Below are 23,948 nucleotides of genomic sequence, written 5' to 3'. Positions count from 1 at the left end.
TCCCCCCCCCCTCGCTGAGTGCAGAGCTGCGAGAACATGCAGTCACGTGGACATGCATGCATCCATGGAAGGCTTTACTGTGCAACAAACAGAGGAGATGAAGCTCAAAGCTGCAGTCATGGCCAAGAGGTTTGGCAGTGAAACAAATTTCATTTCATAACCTTTTTATTTTAGCAAATACGTGTAATTTATGCAAAAAGTACTCACTTCTGCATAACTCATGCTTTTGGTCATGCTGGATACGAACCTCAGCAGTAAATCTAGGCCCATCCTGGTCTTCCTCTCGTGTTTGGAGTGAATCAGCTGACCACAGGTTAACATCTGGGGAGAAGTTCTGATCTTTGCTCCATCTATATGTGACACGCTGCGGCACCACGCCCGATAATATCCGTCCATCCGCTGCTTCTTAATGCCACAAGGCAAACATGAATGTACACCCACTGGCTGCCAGGTTTGAGCAAGCTCTGCACCGGTGGCAACGTGACTCAGGAGGAGGCGTCTTGGAGTTTATGGGACCTGTGAACCCGTGGAAGAAGGTGCTTAGACACACGATGCTGGCAGCATCATGCTGTGGGACGCCTACTGGGCTGTTAAGAGGAAAGGAGAGAAATCCTGGAAGAAAAGGGGAAACGAAGGACTTTAGAGCGGGGCGGAGGTTCACCTGTTCCAGGTGAGCCGACTTCTTAGTCAGCCATGCAGAAGGAACGGTTCCATTTGGAGCCGGTTTGGTGCGCCTGCTGATGAGCAGCAGGTTGGTAGGTTATTTGTAGGGAGTTGGCTCACCTGGACAAGCTGTGGGTTATAATCAGAGCGTCTGACAGCAGGCCAGCAGAAACCCAATGTCACATTAGAAAAACGGTCTGCCCAAAAAATTATAAGCAACAAATTATTTTCAAAATATAGAAACATAAGAAACAATCATTTGATTTTACCCTCCTGCTTTTGTGCAGTATCTGCATTTCACTGTTACAGCAAAATAGCAGATTTTTTTTTCTATCTTGTCATTTGGCTACAAAAGATCACCTTTTTATTCATTAACTTGCATTTTTCTTCATGTTTCATAAATATAGAGAGATTCAGAGAGTCTTTAGAAATTATTTTTCCCTTGTAAAAGAGTTTCTTTGTTCTGAACCCCTAAAAAGAAAACTGAAATCTTTCTTAAATCCTTTTTGGATTCTGGACATAATTAGATTGGTGTAATGGAGAGCAGAAATGCTCGCTTTAATGAAAGGAAGGAAGCTTTTATCAAACATTTCAAACTGACTTTGCATGAAGCACAACACCCTGAAAACAACGAGGCCGTATTTAGACGAATGCATCGGTGCCATGACTGCCTGAGGGTTAAAGCTAAAACATTTAGTAGCAGCTTTTTGGCTGCGTTACTTTGAGTTGCTTTACAAAATCTGCAGGGAAAATAGAAAATCACTTTACATTTACACACCAATTCAATTTCAGAGTGAAATTGCTGCTTTTCAGCTTCTTAAAAAGACAAATTAAAACGTATTTTCTTCAAAACGAACCATACTTTGACCTAATTTCCGTCCCTTTCCACAAATTTCTCTTTTCTGCTTTTATGGTGAACACAGGAGCAGAAAAGCCTCTTTGCTGCTTCCTGATATCAGCATTTCCCGTTTAACTGTAAAGATCTGCTATCCCCCACCACTGTAGACGCATCATCTCCCTCTCAGTCTCTTTACTGCCGTCATTATGGGGAAATGTGTTCCACTGAGCAGAAACAGCTGCTGGCTGAGAGCTGGAAAGAAGAGAGAAGTGGCAGAAATGGGTCACATGCTGCAAAAGGAGAGGATTGAGGAGAGAAACGCCGCTTTCAGGATGAAAGGAGCAGAACGAGAGCAGAGGAAGAAGACTTGTCTGGAGCTCTCAAATGAAGCAGATCAATATTTTAGAGGGGAAAGGAACAAACTCTCAGATAACACTGGATTGCAGCTTAAAATTGAAGGACTTAGTATCATCATCCATTACTGAACGCTTTAATCACGATAAATCACAAACCTAGGGAGCACTTCAGTTTAATGTCTGCTTATCTGCAGCAGTGAGGGGGAAGATTGTGGAGAGTTTAGGTCATAAAACATTTGCAGCTTTGGACATCTCACAGAGGTCAGGGGGAGATGATGGAGCGGCTGCAGACCTACCAGGACTTCCAGCTACCCTGACCATGGAGGAGAGCTGTGATCAGAGAACCGGCTCAGCAGGAGCCAGAGATCCATCGCTGCTGTGAATGAGAAGGAAATCCACCAACAGGTGCGGCTTTTAGCTCGTCATGCAGGAGACACAGCAAACCTGCAGAAGAACATCCTCTGGTCCTCAAAGGAAAACACAGTGGTGGCAGCATCATGCTGTGGGCTGGGACAGCCAAGCAGTTTAAAATGGATAATATGAATCTTTATTCGTCGCTGCAACATGCATTCTGGTCAAATGTGTCCCCTGAGTTTATCCCTCACCTCAGGGAGCAGAGGGCCTCCACCGGGTGGGGCCCAGGCAGCATTCTGGGGCCGAGGGTCCTGCTTAGGGGACCCAGAGAGGCAGTGTGACCACAGTCCTGGAGGAAAACATGTTAGGCTGCAAAAGACTTGAGCCTGGGGTGGTGGTGCATCTTCCTGCAGGACTCAGGTTGTTTTTGCAAGAAAGGATGAGCTCACAAAAGCTTGCACCACATTCCAGCTATACATTTGTAAACCTATTAAAATCAACACGTTCATAATTAAGAATTACTGTTGGTTCATCGTGTAAAAACCTGTAAAGTTGGAGTTTATTTGCCTCCCAGGTGGAACCATCCTCTGTGCTTAACAGAGTTTGTTTCCTTATTCGCTGCTTTAGTAAGCTTTAGAAAAAGTCTGTTAAACTGTGCAGCGCTGAACGGAAAGCTGAATTCATGTGTTTCTGGTTTAAAACACGTCTATAAAAATGAGACATGGTGGCGTTTGTATCCAGTCTGATGTTGAAACGGTTGTTATTTCTTTTTACCTGTGACTCTGCCAGGGCGGTCTTGGTTTCCTCAACCCTTCCCTGCTGCAGACAAACCTCTAAAAACGAAGCTCTTAATGATCTTAATGAAGCGTTTATTCAGCCGCAGCATTCTTAGCACCCGTTTCTTTCACCTGAGACCATTTTGATATGATGGCCGCATGAAAAAGGATTGAAATAAAATTTTTACCTCACAAAAAAAGTCCATAAAAGGAAGATATGCACCAAGTGTGCATAAGACATTACTCATATAAGTGGTTATTACCTACATTGATGCTGTTAGGGGCGTTTTCCAAGTCGTCTCTGTGCTGCCGATGTTAGACAAGCTCTGCACTGGTGGCAGGAGACGTCCCTTCACCTGAACCTCAGATCTCAAGCATCTAATAAACATGTTTTACTACTAAAAACAGTTCAAGTCTACAAAAGTGATGCAAGACTGACAGTCCTGCTGATAAATCGAGTCAATTACCGTCTTCTGTCACTAAAAGGTAAACAAACGTAGAAAATAAGAAAAATAGTCAAAAGAAAAATTTAGGGAAGCTTATCAAGAACGATTTAACTGATTATAAGTAAAATCCTGTCAGCTGGGGATCAAAATCTAAACAAATCCAGAATGATTTAAAGCTTTCACACAGTATTAAAACACTGCAAAACATCACATTTCATCCTAATATTTGAAAAGCATGTCTGCATCCTTTAAATGTTTATGTTTTTTTTATAAAAAAGGAAAGACAAATGTACAAAAAAGAATCATCTTTAATGATATGGGCTACATTTGTACATTTCTACAACAGACTCCCAGTAGAACTAACAGCCAATTAGAAAAAGACGAGCTAGTTTCATCTGCAACGGTTAAAAAAACCCGGACGTCAGAGTCTTTAAAATTAAATACGGCATGTAAATATCATCGCGTCCCATTAAATAACAATAATAATATTAGAAAAAACACATTTAATAGTCTGAACAATCAACGTGAAATATAAATTACATCAAAGCACCTTTCCAAGAGTGAGGATATTAAAATAAATAATTGGCCTTTTTTTTTTTTCATAACAAGACAGTAAATGTTAGCGATGGGAGGCTGTGCCCGCCCCCGGCCGATTTAACTTACAGTACGTCGTGACAAAAGTGAGGAAATGTTCACAACCTCCAAAAAACAAAACCAAACCCGACAGGGAAAACGTCCGAGTAGCTTCATCAACCAAACTATAGACATAGTTACACTAGAAAGGGTTCCTTCTGAGGGAAGCAGGAAGCTGGGCGTGAGAGAGAGATAGGATTGTCACATTGTTGATGCAACAACATCAGCAGCCTGCAGGACGACGGCTCCGCCCCCCCGCCGCCCCCCCACCAGACGCCGCCACGGCGGACGCATGCACACGTGGAGAAACTCCAGGGTTTACACGCCAAAGTGAGACAAGAGCTTAACGAGGGTATAACAAATTAATACAAATAAAAAAAACATGTTTGAACTGTTGCTTCAAAACATTAAAACATAGCGAGGCACCAAAGCCTCGGCTCCGGTGGATTCTGGCTCTAAAGAGCCAAAGGTTTATGGTGCAGTACAGAGGGCTGCAAATGAGTAAAGGGCCCTGCAAAAAGTATTCACACCCCGGGGACTTTATTTTCCACATTTTGTCATATTAAAACTGTTCCGTGCATTTACTCTGACATCCCTAAACAGGTAGCAGCAGCAGCCTGGTGGTGGCAGCATCATGCTGCGGGGAAAGGGGAAGACTGTTGGAGCTAAATCCAGACCGGGAGTCTGAGAGGTTTAAACATGGAGGCAGAGCTACAAGCTAACGGCTCAGATCAGTTCATGTCTGCGCTAGAACGGCCTAGTCAAAGGCCAGAGCTGTCCGTCCCAGGTAGGACAACCACAGCGTGGCAAGAAGCCCTGACTGTGGACCGCAGATCTGGGCGGGGCTCAACGTTAAGCCCCGCCCACGTTGAGCCCCGCTGGACGCCATTTAGGGCGCCATCTGGTGGTGGAGACCATTCAGCACATTCACAAACAGCAACGCATCACCTACAGCCAGTTTTTTTGGGTTTTTTTTTTTTATTTGAATGAATTTTTTCAGACAGACAATTCCACCAACAAAAAAAAAAAGTTAGCGACAAAATTACAAGAACATAAAAATAATAAAAAGTTTATTGTTCATTTGGGTCCAGTTCTCTCCTGACATATACATGAGATCTCTGGTTACTTTCATAAACACGAGGTTTCTATAGATAAAACTTTAATTTAAATATTGTTTTAGAAAGAGAGAGAGATCTCTATTTAAAAAAATATCTAATTAAGGTCACGTCTGAGGTTATACTTGCAGGTTTATTAAATGGATTTTGTTTGTTTCTATTTAGGTAAAACATATATAGATATGTAAGGTGGCGTTGTTGCTCACGTCGATGAATGTGCATGTGTTGATCGTGATTTTATTATAATGTTCTTGTTGGTGGAATTGTCTGTCTGAAAAAACTCATTCAAATAATAAAATAAATAAACTGGCCGTAGATGATGCTTTGCTGTTTGTGAATGTGCTGAATGGTCCCCGCCACCAGATGGCGCTCTAAGTGGAGTCAAGCTGGCTGAACATTGAGCCCCGCCCTGATCTGCAGTCTGCAGCCAAATCTAAAGAGGTCCCGTTATCAGACATGGAGGAGGGTGCTGCGGTCGGATGAGACGAAACATTTTACATCTGCCTCTTTGAAGCATGGTGGCGGCGGCATCATGCTGTGGGGACGCCCGTTTCCTCCCAGCGGGGGCAGATCAGCTGCCACAGACTTAGGAATGCTTTAGACACCAGGTTCTCTAACAGCTCAGGGTACTCCAGCTGCCTGCAACAGGGGAACCTACTATAAATATCACTAAATAAAAAAATCTATTTTGGATAGAACTTGAAAATCTAATGCAGCTTAACCTGTGAATAACAGTGACTTCCTAACTGAGCAGCTAACTGCTATTAGCAATACAAGCTAACAAAGATCCATTTATCTGCTTCTCATACAAACTACAGCAACATGCTGATGGAGGGACGCCGCAAACTGGCCCATTTACTGAGTTACAAATTGTCAGAAGTTCAAATATATTCATTTTTTTTTTTTTTTATTCATTCACTTTATATGCCAGGCGGCCATATTGGATTTTGAGACAGTAGTTGGTAAGGAGGAGGAACGCCACAAACTCAAACTGCATCGTTCAACCAAGTTTTTTTTTTTTTTTCATAAGACAAACGAAGAAAGTAGAAGACCTGCTGTACTACGATCTTAAAATGCCTATAAAGGTGCCGATATTTAATCTAATCACTTAGGGGTGACGTGCTATAAAAAAGGTATAAATGTCTTTGGATGGCCTAGTCAAAGCACGGAACAAAATCCAACTAAAAGTCTGGGAAAACACTTGTTTTCAAGCATTTAGTGTTTCTTTCATGTTCTGTTTTGCGGATAAAAAGCTCATAATGCGTGTCGTGTTTCGCAGTTTTAACGTGACAAAATGTGAAAGGTTTGCACGCGGGCATGAATACTTTTAGCCGGGAACTGTTCTTGACCCGTAGGTTCAAACTTAATGCTCGATAAATCTGGTACTCTGAGCAACTTGTAGTGAACGATAGTTTGTTAAATCAGACCCTGTGCAATCGTACATCCAGATAATTCGTTAGCAAACCGTCAACTCAGGAGGTTACGAACAGAAACGTCTCTTAAAGAAACAAAAACATCACCCAACATGTAAAGGTTTCCAGCGACGCGGCCGCTTTAGTCCGAGTACTGCAGGTCCAAGTCCACCGTGCCGTCCGTCACCACCAGCCGCACCGCTTGGGCTTGGTGGCCCCCATGGGGTGCGACGTGGGGATGGCTCCGTAGTGTGAGGCGCCCTGGTGTTCCCCGGCCTGGCACTGCTGCGGCATGTCCTTACCGCAGTGTTCGTCCTGACCCCGCAGCCCCCCGAACCCCCCCATGGAGGACGGGTTGGACAGCTGGGGCCCGCAGGGCTCCAGGACCAGCCGCCCCTGGGTGCCCGAGGGCTCCATCAGGCAGTGGTAGGTGTAGTTGGCGGGGCCCAGGCCCGGGTAGCCGTCGGCGCCGTCCCTCAGGCCCAGGGTGAGCGAGTGGTCCCCGCTGAAGTTGAGCACGTAGGGGGGCCCCTGGTACCCGTAGGGGAAGGAGGACTGGGTCTTGGCCGCCGGCGTCCCGGGAGGCGTGCCGTGGACCAGCTGGGGGCTGCTGTGCTGGGAGATGGGGGAGAGCGAGGAGGCGTAGCTGAAGTCGTAGGCGTCCTGCTGCGGGTAGCAGGGCGGGTGCTTGTCGGCGCTCTTGTCCAGCTTCAGGCTCTTGTCCTGCGGAGACGAGTAGCAGTCGGAGCCTTTGGCCGGGAAGAAGAAGGTCCTGGGCAGCTCAGAGAAGCTCTTGTATCCCATGGTGGCGTCGCCGCCCTCCGCCTTGTCGGACGCCATCTTGCTTTTGCCAAAAGGATGCAGGGCAGAGGGACCGCCGCTTCTGCTGAACTGGAGGTTGGACCTCGGCGGGTTGCCTGAGGAACCAAGATGGCCGACGTCCTTTCCGAACCCCTGAAAGGGGTTGTTGCTTTTCTGAGACGCGTTGGTCACCATCCTCTCGAAAGCGCCTGGCTTGGCGGCGAGCCGGGACCCGCCGGCGTCCACGGCGTCCTTACACGGCGCGCTGTACAGGTTGGGGGTCTGGCCCCCCCCCTGGAACTTCATGACCCTGTGGATGACCGTGGAGGACTTCTCCTGGAAGTTGAAGGGGCTTTCGGGAGGGTTGGTGGTTTTGGCGGAGAAGAGCGGCGAGGCGAGGAACCTGTTGGACGTCTGAGACGGCGTCGCTCTGCCTGCGGTCGGCTGGTTGCCTGGAAACGGCGGCGCCTTCCCGGGGACGCTCATGCGATGGAACGGGCCCTGGGCTTTGAGGCCGACGGGGGCTTTTGATTGGCCGGCGGCGGGCTTGAGGGACGGCTGGCTCAAAGCGGCCGGATTCTGAGACGAGGCGCCGCCGGAGACACGAGGCTTGGTGGCGGCAGACAAAGGCTGCTGGGCTCTCAGGTCGTCCCTGGAGAACCTCATTCCTGGGTTTTTGCTCACGGCGCGATCTTTGCTGGCAGCATCGGCGTTCGCCGCGGCCGAAAACCCAAAGGCCGGGTAGGGCCGGGGGTCTTTGGAGGCGCCGCAGTCCTCCGGCACCGCGTCGCTTTTGGAGGAGACCAAGCCGGGGAAGAACTGCAGGTCCTCGCTGGTGAAGTTGTTGCCTGGACTGGGGGGGCCCAGGTAGGGGGTCTCGGTGGTCCAGGTGTCGGCGGGGCTGTGAGAGAGGGGGCTGCTGAAGGGGTCGGTGGGGGGGTCCAGGGAGCACAGGTCCGAGGGCGAGGACGGCAGCATGTTCTGCTCGAAGCCCAGGCACTGGAAGTCCAGGATGTCGTCGCAGCAGTTGCTGAAGCTGGGCTCGGCGGACAGGATGTTGTCGGCGGCCGGGAACGGCGGCGACTGGGACGGCGTCTGGATCACGGAGCTGGAGGCGCTGGAGCACGCCGCCGCCGTGGGCTTCTCCAGCGTCTGGGACGAACACAGACCCTCAGAGAGCCTGGAGAGGCTGTTGTCGATCTGCTGGAGCGTGTGGCTCAGGCAGGTGGGGAGGGTCTCCACCGGCCCGCCCCCCCCCCGCCGCTGCTGCTTCTCCACCTTCCCCCTCTGCTTCCTGCCCGCGCCGCTCGCCTCCGACCGCTCCGCCGTCGGCTCGGCGTCGGCTCTGCCGTGGTTTACGGGCGAGGACAGGGACAGCGGGGACAGGGACAGGGAGAACGGGGGCGGCTCTGGTCTGGGGGGGCCCGGGTTGCTGCTGAGTCTCTGGTGAGTTTGGCTGAGAAGCGCGGCGTCGCAGAACGCTCTCCTCTGCTTGCCCAGAGCGTGACTGCCGGCTTCCTGCTTGACGTTGGCCTCGGCTGCCGGGACCAGGGGGACGAGTCCCTTCTTGCTGTCCACCTCCCAGATGTCCTCCACCTTCCTGCGCAGCTTTAGGACCGGCAGAGGAAGCCCGTTCGGACCCAGCTCTGCCTCCAGCTTGTGTTGGGACGCGCTCTCAAACAGGCAGCAGCTTTTCAGGAGCCGGTCTTCCACTTTGGTCTCTGGGAGCGTCTCAGCGGCGCCGTTCAGACTCTCCACCTTCTCACACAGCTGACTCAGCAGGGGCTCCAGCTTCTCCTTCGTCTCCGCCTTTTCCAACAAACATTCGCTTTTCTCTGGTTTATTCTGACTAAGCTGGTCCGAGCGGCCGTCGCTCCTGCCTCCGGCGCCGTCGCTCCTGCCTCCGGCGCCGTCGCTCCTGCGCGTCACGCGCTGCAGCCGGCTGCGGGGCTTGTGGCTGGCCTGAACGTGAGCCTCCATCTCTTGGTTCAGGATGGACACGGAGTCCATGATGGCTTTGAAGGGGTCGCACGCCGCCGCGTCGTCCTCGTCGTCGTCCTCCGGCTTCAGCGCCACGCTCTCGCCCTGCACGTCCCACACCTTCCCTCTCCTCCTCTTCAGGCGGATCTTGAAGTCGAAGCCTGCCTTCGTCTCCTCTGAGCTGTTCTCCTCGGGGGACGACGTGTCCATGGCGGTCTGGGTTTCCTGCTGTTGGGTCCTGGGCGCGTCCTCTGCGGGACTTTCACCCTGATCCCTGCAGGCGTCCTCCTCGTCCGGCTGCTCTGACTTGCATCGGCGGACCTTCCTCAGCAGGTGGAGTCGTGGCGACTCGTTGGGTCTGGAGCGCAGCGACCTCTTGACAGACGCCGGTTTCTGGCTCCGCCTCACGGCCGCCTTGGGTTTTCCGTCCTTCTTGCCCTTGCTGGCGTCTCCTGGACACGCGGGCGGGTTCTGCTCCGGTGCCGGAGGCGACGGCAGCGGAGGCGCGTCCTTCTGGGCCTGATCGGAGGCGAGGCTCTGCTCGGGGTCGATCTCCACGGAGCTGCGGAACGTGCGTTTCTTCAGAGGTATGTTGGACTGCGGGTTGGCGTCCGGCGGCGGCGCTTTAGCGGAAACGGGCGACCTGTGAGGTAGAGAGTTGATGGAGGCGGCCGGCGGCTCGCTGCGCTTGGCTTCGGGCTCCGAGCGCTCGTCGCCCGGGTCCGTCCTGACCGAACCCGGCGGCGCTTCGGTCGGCGCTTCCTTGGCGCTTTGCGTTTTGTCCGGTTTGGGTTTCTGCGGCCGCCGTCTTTTCATGAAGCGGCCTTTGACTGAGCGGCTGCAGCCGTCCTTCACGGCGCCCTGCAGACTCGCCTCTAAGCACGAAGCGTCTTTCCTCAACACGTCCGACAGCAGAACCTTCGCCTGTTTGATCACCACGTCCTCGTGGTTATCGCTCAGACTCCTCTTCTGCTCCGCCACCTTAACCTCTTTCTTCTCCAGGGTTTCTGCACACCGGCTGTTCTGCTGTCCTCTAGTCGCCGCCCTCGACGCCATTTTACATCCAGCTTTGATCGCATTCCCCGCTTTCTGAGCTGGTGTTAGCGGGGCGTCTCTTTTCTGGGCCTGCTGCTCCATTTGCACCGTTTTTATCTCCATAACTCTGTCGGGGGGATTCTCAGAGACCTCGGCGTTGTGCTCTTCCTGAACAGCTGCTCCGTCTTTGGTCGGGTCGCCTTTGGCGGCGCCGACGTCTGACCTGGAACCCTCTTTTCTCTGCAGACCTCCAGGTTTGGGGCGGGGCCGGCCCTTTCCTTTCCTGGACACCGCACCTTTCTGGTCTTCCTGGGGTTTCTCGGCCTCACAGGGTCGTGGGACCGACAGCCTGGTGAGGTCGACGGTGACGTATTGCCTCAGAGAGATCACTGGATGGTCCACAGCCTTCTCCGCTCCACCCGCCGGACAGCTTTCCACCTGGACCGCTTGCTGCTCCGCGGCTGGACTCTGAGCCGCGGCGCTGCTGCTGGGTTCATCTCGGCTGTTTTTACCTTCGGGCGCCGCTCTCCTTGCGTTTTTCGGCTTCGTGGCGCCGCAGGTTCTGGTCCCCTGAGCGGGCGGACCGGCTGTTGTGGTGCTGGCCAGGTCGGCGCTGCTGGACTCCGTCTTTGTCGGCTGGCTTTTATGAACCGGGTCTCTGGAGCAGTTCTTCCTGTGTGCCGCGTTCACAGGCGTGCCGTTTAACCCGGGTGCAGCGGGTCTGCTCCTTCTACTGACCGGCATGGAGGACTCCACGGTTACGGGCTTCAGCTTCTCCTCCACGGTTACGGGCTTCAGCTTCTCCTCCACGGTTACGGGCTTCAGCTTCTCCTCCACGGTCGACTTCCTTCGCGTCGAAGCCCTCGGCCTCACCTCCTCCAGCTGCAGCAGCAGCAGCCTCTCTTTGCTTTGGGGATCCTTGCAGTGGAGCAGGAAGTCCACTGAGTGGCGCCGCACTCTGACGCGCAGCTCCTTCAGCGTGACCTGGGACGGCGGCGGGACGGTGTGGCTGCGCTTCGCCGCCGATCGCCTCTGCTTCTCGCGCCTCCACCTCTTGGTTTCGTTGAGTTTGCGGTTCTTCAGCGCGTTTCTCCTCATCTGCTGGGTGAAGGAGTTCCTGGAGGGGATGGCTGGGAATGAAGCAAGGCAGCGATGAGGCATCTAAACACGGCCGTCATGAACTAATATCATTACAACTAGGCTTTTATCTAGGGTGCAATAACTTTATAACTTCTTAATACACAGCCACATGTGTTGTCTATTGTGCTTAAATCCAACCTGCGGTAAAACTTTAACGTGTGTGCATAAGACGTTACAGTCATTAACGTGACAAAACGTCTGTCATGAACCAGGAGGAGTCTTTATGAACGTTTATGACTGTTAAAAAGTGTTATTCAGTAAATGATGACACTTTTAATGCCATGTTGACATTGTTTAAAATGTGTTTGTCATGACAACTTTATATTAACATTAACCACTTGATGACATTAACTAGTTTTACCAGTTCAGCTTTGCTTGCGGTAAAGGAAAAGATTAATGACTTACTAAAGCGTTTGACAGTATAACAGCATTTAATGGCAAGTTATATGGCAGAGTAATTTAATGTTAACACATACATCTAAATAACTGTTTCAAGGTTTATAATTAGACCTGCTATGACACATTTAGCAGTTTTAAGGATTCAGAGGTCTTAAACAATGTCAACTTTGCATTAAAAGTGTCATAATTTAGCGAGTCATAAATGTTCATAAAGATTCCCTCAAGTTTACGACAGCGTAACGTCTTTCTGATGCACACGCCTTCAGGTGTTACCCTATCTGCCAAGTGTTTTTATCTTATTTTACGTAATGGATTTGCACAGAACAGCCTAAAATGTTGAAATAAAATAGCAAAAATATATTATTACAAAAAAGAATAATAACTAAAACAGTGTTTCCCAGAGTGTAAAGCTGGTCTTTCACAGCTAAGTAAACTTTTCCCCCCGTACTCTCTGACCAACTATTCTCTAAGGTACAGATAAAGCATAATTTATCTGGCCCATAATTTCTGTGATGCGGACAGAGTCGCATTAATTACAGTAAACATTTAAACCCTGAATCCACTAAACGCGCACGCTCCGTCAAATGGAAATCACTGTTTTCAACAAGCAGGCGCTCCTAACTCTGTGGACCTTCCACTGTGGCTCTTAATAACTTTGGCTACAAATTATATTTTTACTACAGTATTTAAATGTAATAATGATAATAAATGCAGGTTTTGGCAGTTTCTTTTGAATAATTGCTTTACATTTTCACAACAGAGTGATGCTAAAAGTGCCAGTAATATTTAATTTTAAAATCAATATTTTTCCATTCTGTTGGAAACTTTTTTTACATCATTATCCACAAATATCAACCTCCCGTCCATCTTCTTTTTTTAAACCTCAAAATAGACATAAAGGGCGTTACTTTAACCATGACAACATGTTTCCTACAGTAGATGGGTCTTTTTTCCTTTGGCACAATCTGAGAGGTTTCACTTTGTTTTATTGTGTCTGTATATTAATAAGCATTTTATATTCGATCCTTTCTATTTTATAACTGCATTGTATTTTATGATTGTGTACAGCACTTTGGTCCTGTTGGTGTATAACGTGCTTCATAAATAAAGTTGGTATGGTAGATCTTTATCACAAATTATAACGTGTCTTTTTTCAAAAGGCAACATTTGTGGCTCTGAACGAGTTTAATTCAGGTGGACTGGAGGGAAAATGGCTCTTTAGACTATAAACGTTGCAGAGCCCTGTCCTAACTAAAGGCTTTCTGCATCATACCTGCAGACACGAGTCCACAGGCAGAAAGTTTGGGAAACCTGGAAGATTGGTATGAAGGAAACATCCACAGACAAGTTAATTTTTCAGCATTTCACCATAAAATACCAAACATTTAAAAAACATGTTGCCAATCGTGCGTCTTTTGAACCCGTTGGGCTGGGAAATGTTATGGGTGGGTTGTTAAAATTCATGCTGCTTTTCATAACATTTTGTGATTTGTATCAAAATAGTTGTCATCATGTAGAAGTTTTTATTTTTCTGCCACATTTTAATAAAATGACACCTTCTTGCACTAATTTTATTAGTTAATTTATTATGAAATGTGTTGAATCAGTGGAACTTGATTAATTGTCTCTGGTTAATCAAGTTTCTCTATGAAGTGGTCAATGCCTCTAATGATGAGATCTGCTGATCAAAATGTTTCATGGACAGAGAAATGTTAGTCACAGTCAAATATGTCTGCTGGGGATAATATCTGTTCATTATTTAATATAAATACAGAAACAAAGTGGAGGAATAAAAATTATTTTGAAGGTTTTTCCACATAAAACTATTTACATAATTTTCCCGTCAAGTTGCATTTATTGCCTTTGTTACAGCTACTCCAACACAGAGAGACGTGCAGCGACACTTAATAAGAGTTTTAATTTATTGTTGATTAGTCTATGAGGGTTAGCGACCATCAGAGTGAGCTCACAGGTTTGCCTTTATTAGAGTTTAAAAGCAAGTCAGTGAAAAACCAAACAGATAGTAAAGACGTCTCTGGGCTGCCGAGGACTAATTTTAGTCACTGAGCCACAAAAATGGGATATTATGAGAGAAATATTTGTTCACGTTAAGTTTCCAGAACTTTGCCCTCTGGTTGCATTGGATCCTGGCATGAAATGTGTTGTTAGCTGCTGAGGTGAAGATCAGAGTCCACGAGGAAAACGAACTCCCCGCTGATCTGAGCACAGCTGCAGGAACCTCAGAGGAAAACAGGATGGAGCACAGAGGGAAGGAAGAAAGGAGGGAGCACAGAGGGAAGGAAGGAAGGAAGGAGCACAGAGGGAAGGAAGGAAGGAGCACAGAGGGAAGGAAGAAAGGAGGGAGCACAGAGGGAAGGAAGGAAGGAGCACAGAGGGAAGGAAGAAAGGAGGGAGCACAGAGGGAAGGAAGGAAGGAGGGAGCACAGAGGGAAGGAAGAAAGGAGGGAGCACAGAGGGAAGGAAGAAAGGAGGGAGCACAGAGGGAAGGAAGGAAGGAGCACAGAGGGAAGGAAGAAAGGAGGGAGCACAGAGGGAAGGAAGGAAGGAGGGAGCACAGAGGGAAGGAAGAAAGGAGGGAGCACAGAGGGAAGGAAGGAAGGAGGGAGCACAGAGGGAAGGAAGGAAGGAGGGAGCACAGAGGGAAGGAAGAAAGGAGGGAGCACAGAGGGAAGGAAGAAAGGAGGGAGCACAGAGGGAAGGAAGGAAGGATGGAGCAGAGGGAAGGAAGGAAGGATGGAGCACAGAGGGAAGGAAGAAAGGATGGAGCACAGAGGGAAGGAAGAAAGGATGGAGCACAGAGGGAAGGAAGAAAGGAGGGAGCACAGAGGGAAGGAAGAAAGGAGGGAGCAGAGGGAAGGAAGAAAGGAGGGAGCAGAGGGAAGGAAGGAAGGATGGAGCACAGAGGGAAGGAAGAAAGGAGGGAGCACAGAGGGAAGGAAGAAAGGATGGAGCAGAGGGAAGGAAGGAAGGATGGAGCACAGAGGGAAGGAAGAAAGGAGGGAGCACAGAGGGAAGGAAGAAAGGAGGGAGCACAGAGGGAAGGAAGAAAGGATGGAGCACAGAGGGAAGGAAGAAAGGATGGAGCACAGAGGGAAGGAAGAAAGGATGGAGCACAGAGGGAAGGAAGAAAGGATGGAGCACAGAGGGAAGGAAGAAAGGATGGAGCACAGAGGGAAGGAAGAAAGGATGAAGCACAGAGGGAAGGAAGGAAGGATGGAGCACAGAGGGAAGGAAGAAAGGATGGAGCACAGAGGGAAGGAAGAAAGGATGGATGAGGATGGATGGACGAAGGACAGGAGGCAGGCCAGACGAAGGAACGCAGGAGAAAAGGAGGATAGACTGCAAAAAGGGAACTAAAACTAATTTAAAAATTCTTGAAATGAGTGTATTTTCCTTGATTTGAGGAGCTAAATAAAACTATTTGCTAATGGAATGAGTATTTTTACCCCTAAAATAAGATAATTAGATATTCTGCACTTGAAATAAGATGATGGAGATTAGTTGTTTCTATTTCAAGTGCAAAAATCTTATTCCATTGGCAAATAGTCTTATTTAGCTGCTCTAATCAAAGACAAATACACTGATTTCACGAAAATTTTTATTTACTTTCAGTTCCCTTTTGTGTAGTTTAGATAACTGATTATGGGCAAGTTTGGTGAAGGAAAGAAGGAAGTATGAAGGGAGAGTGGAAGAAGGAAAGGAGGGAAGGAAGTTAGGATACATGAAGCATTGGAGGAGGGATAAATGAAGAAGGGAAGGAAGAAAGGGTGGAGGAATAAATGATAAGGAAGGAGAGAGGAAGGATGGATGAATGCTAGAGGAAGGGGTGAAAGTAAGCAGAGATAAAGGAAAAAAAGGATGGAGGAGGGAGGAATGGAGAAAGGTAGGGTGGAGTAAGGAAGGACAGAGGAAAGAACACAGAAAGGAAGGAAGGAAGAAGGAAGGATGGAGTTTTTCTATCCTCCAGCGAATAATAAAAGTGAAACAAACTTAAGTTTCTGATTAACCGTCAGCGTTGAGTGAATGACGGTAAATAAATTCAAAGCGTCTCCGCCTCCAGACGCCTCTCACCTCAAAACTGCTTTAAAACACGACGGTTCACCATAAAGACGCTTTTCAAGGAGAAAAGTAACAAAAAAACTAGATTTTAGCACCTGAAGCGGCTCTTTTAGTTCCTCCTGACAGGCCGGTTAACGTTTTGTAATATTAAACTAAACGGAGGAGCTGGGACGGTAAAATCTGGAAGGATTTTTAGATTATTAGATGTAAAACTCTTAAGGCAGCCTGGATCTGATGGATAAGGAACCTGTGGTCACCTGAGAAGATGGCAGCGTGGATGCCGGGCGCGGCGGGCCTGGCAGCCAGGTGGCCTTTCTCCCTGTGATGACGAAGGTAGCGCTCCCTCAGGCGGTACTTCTGGCCCACCGCCTCCTTTGTCTCCTCGCACTCAGGCAGCTTCCCTCTGTGCCTGAAGTGGCCCTCTCCATTCCTAAACAGGCGCAGCAACACAGGCCCTCATGAAGGAAACGCGAGCCGGCTGACAGACAATGGCGGGCGGCTTAGCGGACGCACCTCTCGCAGGTGCAGCATTCACACATTTCGTTGCCTTCGCCGAAGAAGCTGGCGCCGTAGTAACACGTGATCTCCTCCCCAGGCGAGATGGGCCGGATCACCTCCACACACGCCATGTTTTTCTCACCGGGGAGAAACTTGGCAGGTGCAGAAGAGGAGAGATTAGACAAAGGTTGGAGGGCCCCAGAGGCCCCAGAGGGCCCCAGAGGGCCCCAGAGGGCCCGACGGCAGCAGAGGTGTCAGAAAACAGACAAACGGCACAAATCTGGGACTGAAGGGAGCAGCTCAGCGTTTGTTACCTTGCAGTTGGGTTTGCAGTCTTCAGTCCAGGACAGAGACGATGAGAGAGAGAGATGAAACAGAGTTTAGATTAGAAATGGAACAAAAACAAACCACAGAGCAGTTCTAAGGACAAACACAGATCTCAGAGTTAATCAGAAGAGCCGGCGGTAAACGAGGTAACGAGGTAACGAGGTCCGGCGGGCCTGACGACGCATCGGTTCTGGAGGCTGCAGACGGCAGGAGGACGCGGCGGTGGACCTTCTGTGGAGCGTTTAAAAAGGTCAGAGCAACGATCCGTTTCCAACAACATGACAGCGCACAGCCAAGGCCACACATCTGCCTCAGGATGCGTTCAGGGTCACGTTCACACTGTGGGATCTTTGGCTACCTGCAGGCTCCAACGGACCGGGGGCGGAGAATTTCTGAAGAAACGGTTAGCAACGCTCCGATTAACCGGCTGTTTAATTAACCAGCTGGTTAAGATAAGATAAGCTTTATTGATCTCACAGTGGAGAAATTCACTTGTCCCATCGGCTCAATAGTCAAAAGTCAGAAGAAGGTGTCAAAGTAGGTAAGTAGAATCAGTTAGATACAGTTATACAGCTATATACAATATACAATTTTGTACACTCCTATGTATAAATATGTTATTGCACATATGTTATTATACAGTTTATACAGGACTATTGCACAGGCTTAATGCACGGATTGTAGCACCTTGTTTAAATTAACCGGCCTGTTAATTAACCGTTTGTTAGACGCAGTAAACTGGACGCAGCCCTCGCCTGTTCTTGGTCAGGTGGGTCGGGTCTGATGCTCTGACGCATAAGGGTGGAAAATCTTACAGTTATGGGCCAGAGGACGATTCGTCCACCTGGAAGTGTCTGTGGCCGTCAGATGGATAGGGAGCGCGGCGTTTGTAGTAACCGTGGGAAAAACAAGCCATCGTGACGAGAAATTAACGACGTCTGCTCGGCTGCTAGAAGCCGTCCTCCTCCCTCCATCAGATCAGCAGCAAACCTGCACTGATCAGCTAAAAGGTTTTAGTCCAGTCAATATTAGTCTTAAGTTTGATTTTTAGCCTCCAACAGATTTAAGGTCCAACAGACAAAACTGTTGTCACAATAAATTCCACAAAATGCCAAAATAAGACTTTTAAGTCTCAACTGGCCATTTTTAAAGCTAGTTAGCGAGCTACGAGGCTGCAGGCTCTACTGGAACACCGAACCCGACTAACCAGCTAAAATCAGCTCATTGAGTGTCAGAACGACGTATTTTATCTTTAGTCTGTGTGTCAGATTTAAAATGTGACTTTAGGCGACAATTTTACACGCAATAATCAGTTTTATTTTCTCAAGCAGCAGCAGGATTAATTGTGGCTTCATTTTGTTTCAATTAAAGCGCCGTAAAACCTTCAAGCGTCTGAACTTTCTGCACCAGAGCTGATCAGAAGACGTCAAAACAGAGAATAACTAAAAAAAAATGTTGGTAAAACCTCTCATAGCATCAGAAGGCACACAGAAACGACCGTTTCCTCGATGTGGAAGCAGAAGCAAAATGTAATAAAGCATCAAAATATAGATTTCCAGTAGCTGCAGGGTGAAGCCCGGCTCACCGTGGTTGATGAAGGCTGCGGGTCCGAGCCACAGCTGAGCGCAGCGTTTGCGTGTGGAGTACATGACGCTGAAGTCGTTGACCCCCGCCCGCAGCACGGCGCTGTCAGCGGGGCTCAGCTCCGCGATGCAGCCCAGGAGGACCTCCACGCGCTCGCCAACAAACCTGCAGAACACACAGAGCTGCGGTGAGACGTGGCGCTGCGGCGGCCGGACGCGGCGGCGGCAGCGCGGCGGCGGCAGCGCTGCGGCGGCGGCAGCTAGCAGGAAGACTCCTCACCAGTGCCTGGTGGCCGTTATCTTTGCTCCGTTGGTCTCTGACGAGTATCTGTCACACGACTCGATCTTGATCCCACTGTCCAGCAGGAAGGCACTGAGGTAGCGGTAGACCTGCAGACACAGATGACCAGTTAGCGCATTAAAACCAGCAGATATGGAGAAAGCTGCATGAGGAACTCGGTATAAATGAATCAGCTTCTAAACACGCGATGCCTTCATGTTCTCCGTTACCTCACAGCTGTATCCATGCTCAGCGTCTAAGCAGCTGCTGCAGAGTCCTGCTAAGGCCCTGAACATCTGATCCACACAGGCAGACGCACGTCTTCTCACCGCGCCCCGACACACATTAGATGATTATCTTGTGGCTAAATTGCCTTTAGGCGAGAGCGTGGCCTCTTCACCAGTTAACCCACATCTTATCAGTTTCTATTTCCAGTTTATACCGATGTAGCCAAACCCTGTGAGCCTGGCTTTGTATCAAAGTCCGTCCATCATTTCTGCAGATAAACTTCATGTCACACCTCGTCTCTAGACGCTTTGATTGAACAGCCAACCTGCTGCTGGGGCCGTTTTTAGGCCCGTTATTGTGAGCGGGTCGCCATGACGGCCGCACTCCTCGCCTCGCCTGCTACAGAGAAACCACACGCAGCCCATGACAGCAGAGGCAGACCGGCGCTTCACTGCGAGATGTTTGTGGCTCTGACCGTGTGAACAAAGCCCCACATGTGAGAGGAAAACACGCTGAATATAGACGGGTGGGTGCGTGAGCGAACGCCATTAACGTCTGCATGGAGATCCGCTTACACACAGAGGCAACGCTGCACACATGTCCACATTTATCAAGAATGCAAATGGGATTTTATTCCAGCAGATTAGAGTTCCTGATGTTCTCCTAAAACGTGTTTACAGGCCGCGGGTTCATAGAATCGAGAAACAACACAACGCTGGAGATAAATGGGATTCATCAGTGTTATAAATCCATTATTTTTACTCCTGCATCATTTGCACCACTGCATTACTGTCTCAATGCGTCCGCTTGTTTATAGTGTTTGGTTTTTACTGCGTAATTCTTTAAGTAAATGCATGGTTGAACAATCCAGTCAGGTTCCTGGCAAACTAAGCCGATTCTGGTATCTCCAATATTTAGAGCTAACTGAACAAATCTGGACCTAACACTGAATCATTGCATTTAATTTGTCTGCAGAATGTGGAAAACATGCAGTTTTAGTGTCTTGGTGGTTTGTCATGTAAACCACAGATCCAGGTTCACCCCCTGATATAATCAGCTGTGAAACAGCCACTTAATAAAAATAAAACACTTATCTGTAGGGTTTTCCATTAGTGGCTCATAAACCCAAAGCATCAGTGAGTTTATGAGGCAAAACAAATATAAAATACATCATTTAAATTTAAATGATAAGCCTGATTTTAGACCGTTTTCATGAAGATAACAGACTCAGAGGAGAGAAATCCTCCTCCTGTTCCCTGGGTGTCAGATTGTGTAGATTTGCGGCAGGACGGCGGTGCCTACATGTTGTCTCAGCAGCTCCTGCCGGTGGCTCCCCAGAGCGTTGAAGTAGTCCCCGGCCAGCTCGCCCACAGTCAGAGCCTCGAACGTGGCGTTGAAGTCGTGCGTTCGCTGGAAGCGCAGCAGCTTCTCTTTGAGCACGCCCCAGCGTCTGATCTCTGGTGCCGGACTGAAACGCAGACAAATCACAACCAGTGAACACAAACAGAAACGGCTGCAATGGTTTAGATCCTTAACGTTTGCTACAAATCACAGGAAAATGTAAGTGAAGCCCTGGTGACGGTGTGAAAGAAACAGCCAGATGTCACGATTAAAGCTCAGCGGGTAAAAAGCTCCAGGCGGCGATATTTCTCCTATCAAACAACTATTTTACAATGTAGCTGCATTCTGGTCTTTTTAACCATCATGTGAAAGGAGGCACCACCAACTCTTTCTCCGCCTCTTCCAGCGGCGGTCTGGTTTGTCGCTTTAACTTGGAACCAGATTAATAATCATCTTTATCGTCATTGCAACCTACGTACCACTGACATGTGTCCTCTACATTTAACCCCTCCCTTAAGGACCAGGGGGAGCCAGAGAGCATTCTGGGGGCTGGGGGGCTTGCTCAGGGAGCCAGGGGCAGTCTGTGGGAGACGAACCAGCAACCCTGCAGCCTCTCCAGAACACCAGCGGCCATCTTTCTAACCGACTGTCCACTACGGCCAACACTGTGTTACATTAGATCCTAACAGGCAGTCTGTGATGGTTAGAGTCAATATGTGAGGAGGAGGAACTGATCACATGCAGAAGTTATGCAACTATTACAGATAAAATGAGTCAAAGTCTGGTTCCCTCTGAAATAAGCTGACAATCTGTGCAGGTATACAGCTATTACTATTATTATTATAGCATATTAATACTACGTTTGTAACATTTGTGTCATAGAAAACAGAATAATGCAACAGGCACCACCTCATAATATGTTTGCATGTTTTAACAACGCAGTAATATTACCGACAACCGCGATCAGACAGCTAAATTAAAATGCTACACAGCAGCCAGTTTAAACTTTCTGGCTTCATAAAGGACTTTTAGAAGCAGGGAGGCACGATATAATCGACATTAACATCTGTATCGGCCAATATTAGTCATTCTTTAACATATTCGTATCGGTCCGATGTGTAAAACCAAAGTTTATTTCCATCTAGGGATTTTGGCCTGTGACAGTGATGCATTAAAGCCAGGATTGTTTTTTTTTGTTTTTTAAATGAAGCAGAGATGCAACATCAGCAGTGTGTGGAAAGAAGACATATGAAAAGCAGCGTGTAAGTCTAGACTATAACCCACATTAGAAATATCTGTTGCCCTAGTTTTCAGTCGGTACGAAATTTAGCAGAATTTGATCATCCCAGAACGTACGTACGTACGTACGTATGTATATATATATATATATATATATATATATATATATATATATATACACACACACACACACACACAGCGATAAATATCGGTTATCAGACGTAAAAACAATATTAATATCGGCCCAAACTTTCATGACGGTGCATCCCTAATTAGAAGTTAATTAACTTGAATTTATTCTTGCTAGAAGGCAGGGTATTCATCACAGTTGATGTTTAAGTGAAATATCAAGAGCATATTGTTTACTTACATTTAAGTGATTTTAGTTCACAACTTTTAACAGACATAAAGCCACATAAATTACACTAGGGGTCCTCAAACCCTTCAACCTGCAACCCCCATAATTACAGCACAGGAGACTGGGGGGGGGGGGGGGGTCCCCATTTTGACAAGTGGGACTTTTTTATGATAGTAATGTTGAAAATTATAAGAATAAACTCACATTTTTGTAAGAACTCTTCAGTCACACTAATAAGGACATACTAAATCTCACGTGACCCCCCCACACACAAACACACACTTTGGGAAGCCCTGCATTCCTCCATGATTCCAGGTGTAGCTCCCTTCATTATTAAAGCAACACACACATGATGTGGGTGTCATGTGAACCCCCCCCCCCCCCCCCCCCCATGCAGGTTTTAAGCGTGCAGAGCAAAGCAGAGGCGGCTCGGATTACCTGATGTTCATCTTATGGGTGCTGAAGCCCAGCAGAGGGTCCAGCACCAAGCTGGTGGCCAGGTCATCCGTCTCACACAACTCCTTCACACTCATTCTAGTGCAGCCGTCCATCGCCTCCCACCATCAGCATGCTGCAATCACACGACTCGCAGTAAGACAACAACAAGAGAACAAACACAGCCAGGATGGTTCTCCCGGCGCGTCTCTGCACGGAACACCACGCTGCGTGGATCATGCGCCAAAACGCGGCGGCACACCGAGCCTCACGTCCGCCTTGCTTGACGTGAACGTTCGCTGCGCGCAGCAGCGGCATAAAAAACAAGGTCACCAGCGTCCGGTTGGTGTCCGCGGCGGCTCCGCGGAGCTCGCCGTGTTCTGGCCGGAGGAGGGAGGAGGCTGTGCGCTCGGCGGCCTGCGAGCTAACGGCACATCACCGCATCACACAGCCGACAAACACCCCCCGTAACGTGGCTCCACGTTTAAAACGGCCTCCCCCGCTTAGAGACGCGGAGTCACATACACACCTGGGAGCCTTTTTTTCCTGCTGAGGTCAGCGAAAGTAGCGTCGGGCAGGCAAGTAACGGCCTGGGAGAGAAAGTTAGCCTAGCAACATAAAGTGGCTAGCTTTCCGCCGATCAGCTGCAAACGAAAATGGAGTCCGCTCGCCGCTCCGCGTACTAGCTGGCCGCGCGGCGATAGTGGAATAAATCCCGGCGTGAATTCCCAAAAGTACACGCGCCACACATGCCAGTGTGACGGGACGGCTTGTTTTAAAACGCGTTGCAAATTAGCTTTTGAAAAGATCGCCTAAAAGTTGATGAGAAACCTCCAGCGCAACCGAACTACTGATGGCCACGCCCACAGGCTTTCCCTATTGGCTGAGGTCCACAGGGTTTACGCAGGGCAGAACGTTTCGGGCCTTCTCATTGGTCGAATCGTCAGCAGGCGTTCCCGCCCATGCTCGGCGGTAGTGGGACCGCTTCTGGAACGAGCGAGATGTAGTGACGGGAATTCCGTATGTTTACTGAGATACAACTCATCTGGCTTCGTTCTTTGCAAAGAACCGAATCATCCGGCTCCCTTTGCGCTTCTTTCTTTTTGCTGTTTTACTATCCCCCATGTTTCTACTGCAGGAATCAAATTGTAGAATGTTCCCTCGAAAACAACGAATACTACTAGTTTAGGACTGGAGCATTATTATGTTCTGTTGACTTTAAATTATAAAACACGAGTTTGAAATTGTGTCTGCAAACAAAACATTCAAATCCAGCCGCTCGTAGTGTTTGTTTTTTTCAGTGTTTATGTCCAAACACATCCATAACATCAGTCAACCTTAGTCGGGATGGAACTGATTCAAATGTCAGAGTGAAAACACAAACTAAAGCCGGTTTTTAAAAGGGATTTGAGTTTATATCGTTTCAGTCTCATACAGTTTTGCTCTTTTTTCCTGACCTTTCCTCTGATTCTCTCTCAACCCAAACACACACAGCAGTCCAGATCACCACAGATCATTGAAAGATGGGCTTTCAACCAAGTTTTAATGGTCAGTTCTTGGCTTTATTACCATAACTGCAATGAAAAATATGAGATTAATGTTGCATTGCTCTAATTTCACATCACTTGATC

At 48.4% G+C, this 23,948-nt stretch overlaps 1 protein-coding gene across 1 annotated transcript; it reads right to left on the bottom strand.

Annotated features, from left to right (window-relative positions):
• Positions 1 to 6,776: 6,776 nt before the first annotated feature.
• Positions 6,777 to 23,180, bottom strand: kmt5c (lysine methyltransferase 5C). Its single transcript, XM_012871969.3, has 9 exons — positions 22,847 to 23,180; positions 22,321 to 22,453; positions 20,247 to 20,412; positions 18,717 to 18,826; positions 18,439 to 18,602; positions 16,841 to 16,860; positions 16,542 to 16,678; positions 16,286 to 16,458; positions 6,777 to 11,539 (listed from the first exon to the last, which is right to left on the bottom strand). The coding sequence occupies exons 2-9, from the start codon at positions 22,431 to 22,433 to the stop codon at positions 6,777 to 6,779; spliced, it is 5,646 nt and encodes a 1,881-aa protein (XP_012727423.2). The 5' UTR covers positions 22,434 to 22,453; positions 22,847 to 23,180.
• Between the last annotated feature and the right edge of the window lie 768 nt (positions 23,181 to 23,948).

Source organism: Fundulus heteroclitus, chromosome 16 (assembly GCF_011125445.2).
Source record: "Fundulus heteroclitus isolate FHET01 chromosome 16, MU-UCD_Fhet_4.1, whole genome shotgun sequence".
NCBI lineage: Eukaryota > Metazoa > Chordata > Actinopteri > Cyprinodontiformes > Fundulidae > Fundulus > Fundulus heteroclitus.
The sequence above is the reverse complement of the archived record's forward strand: the minus strand, read 5'-3'. Positions and strand labels throughout refer to the sequence as shown.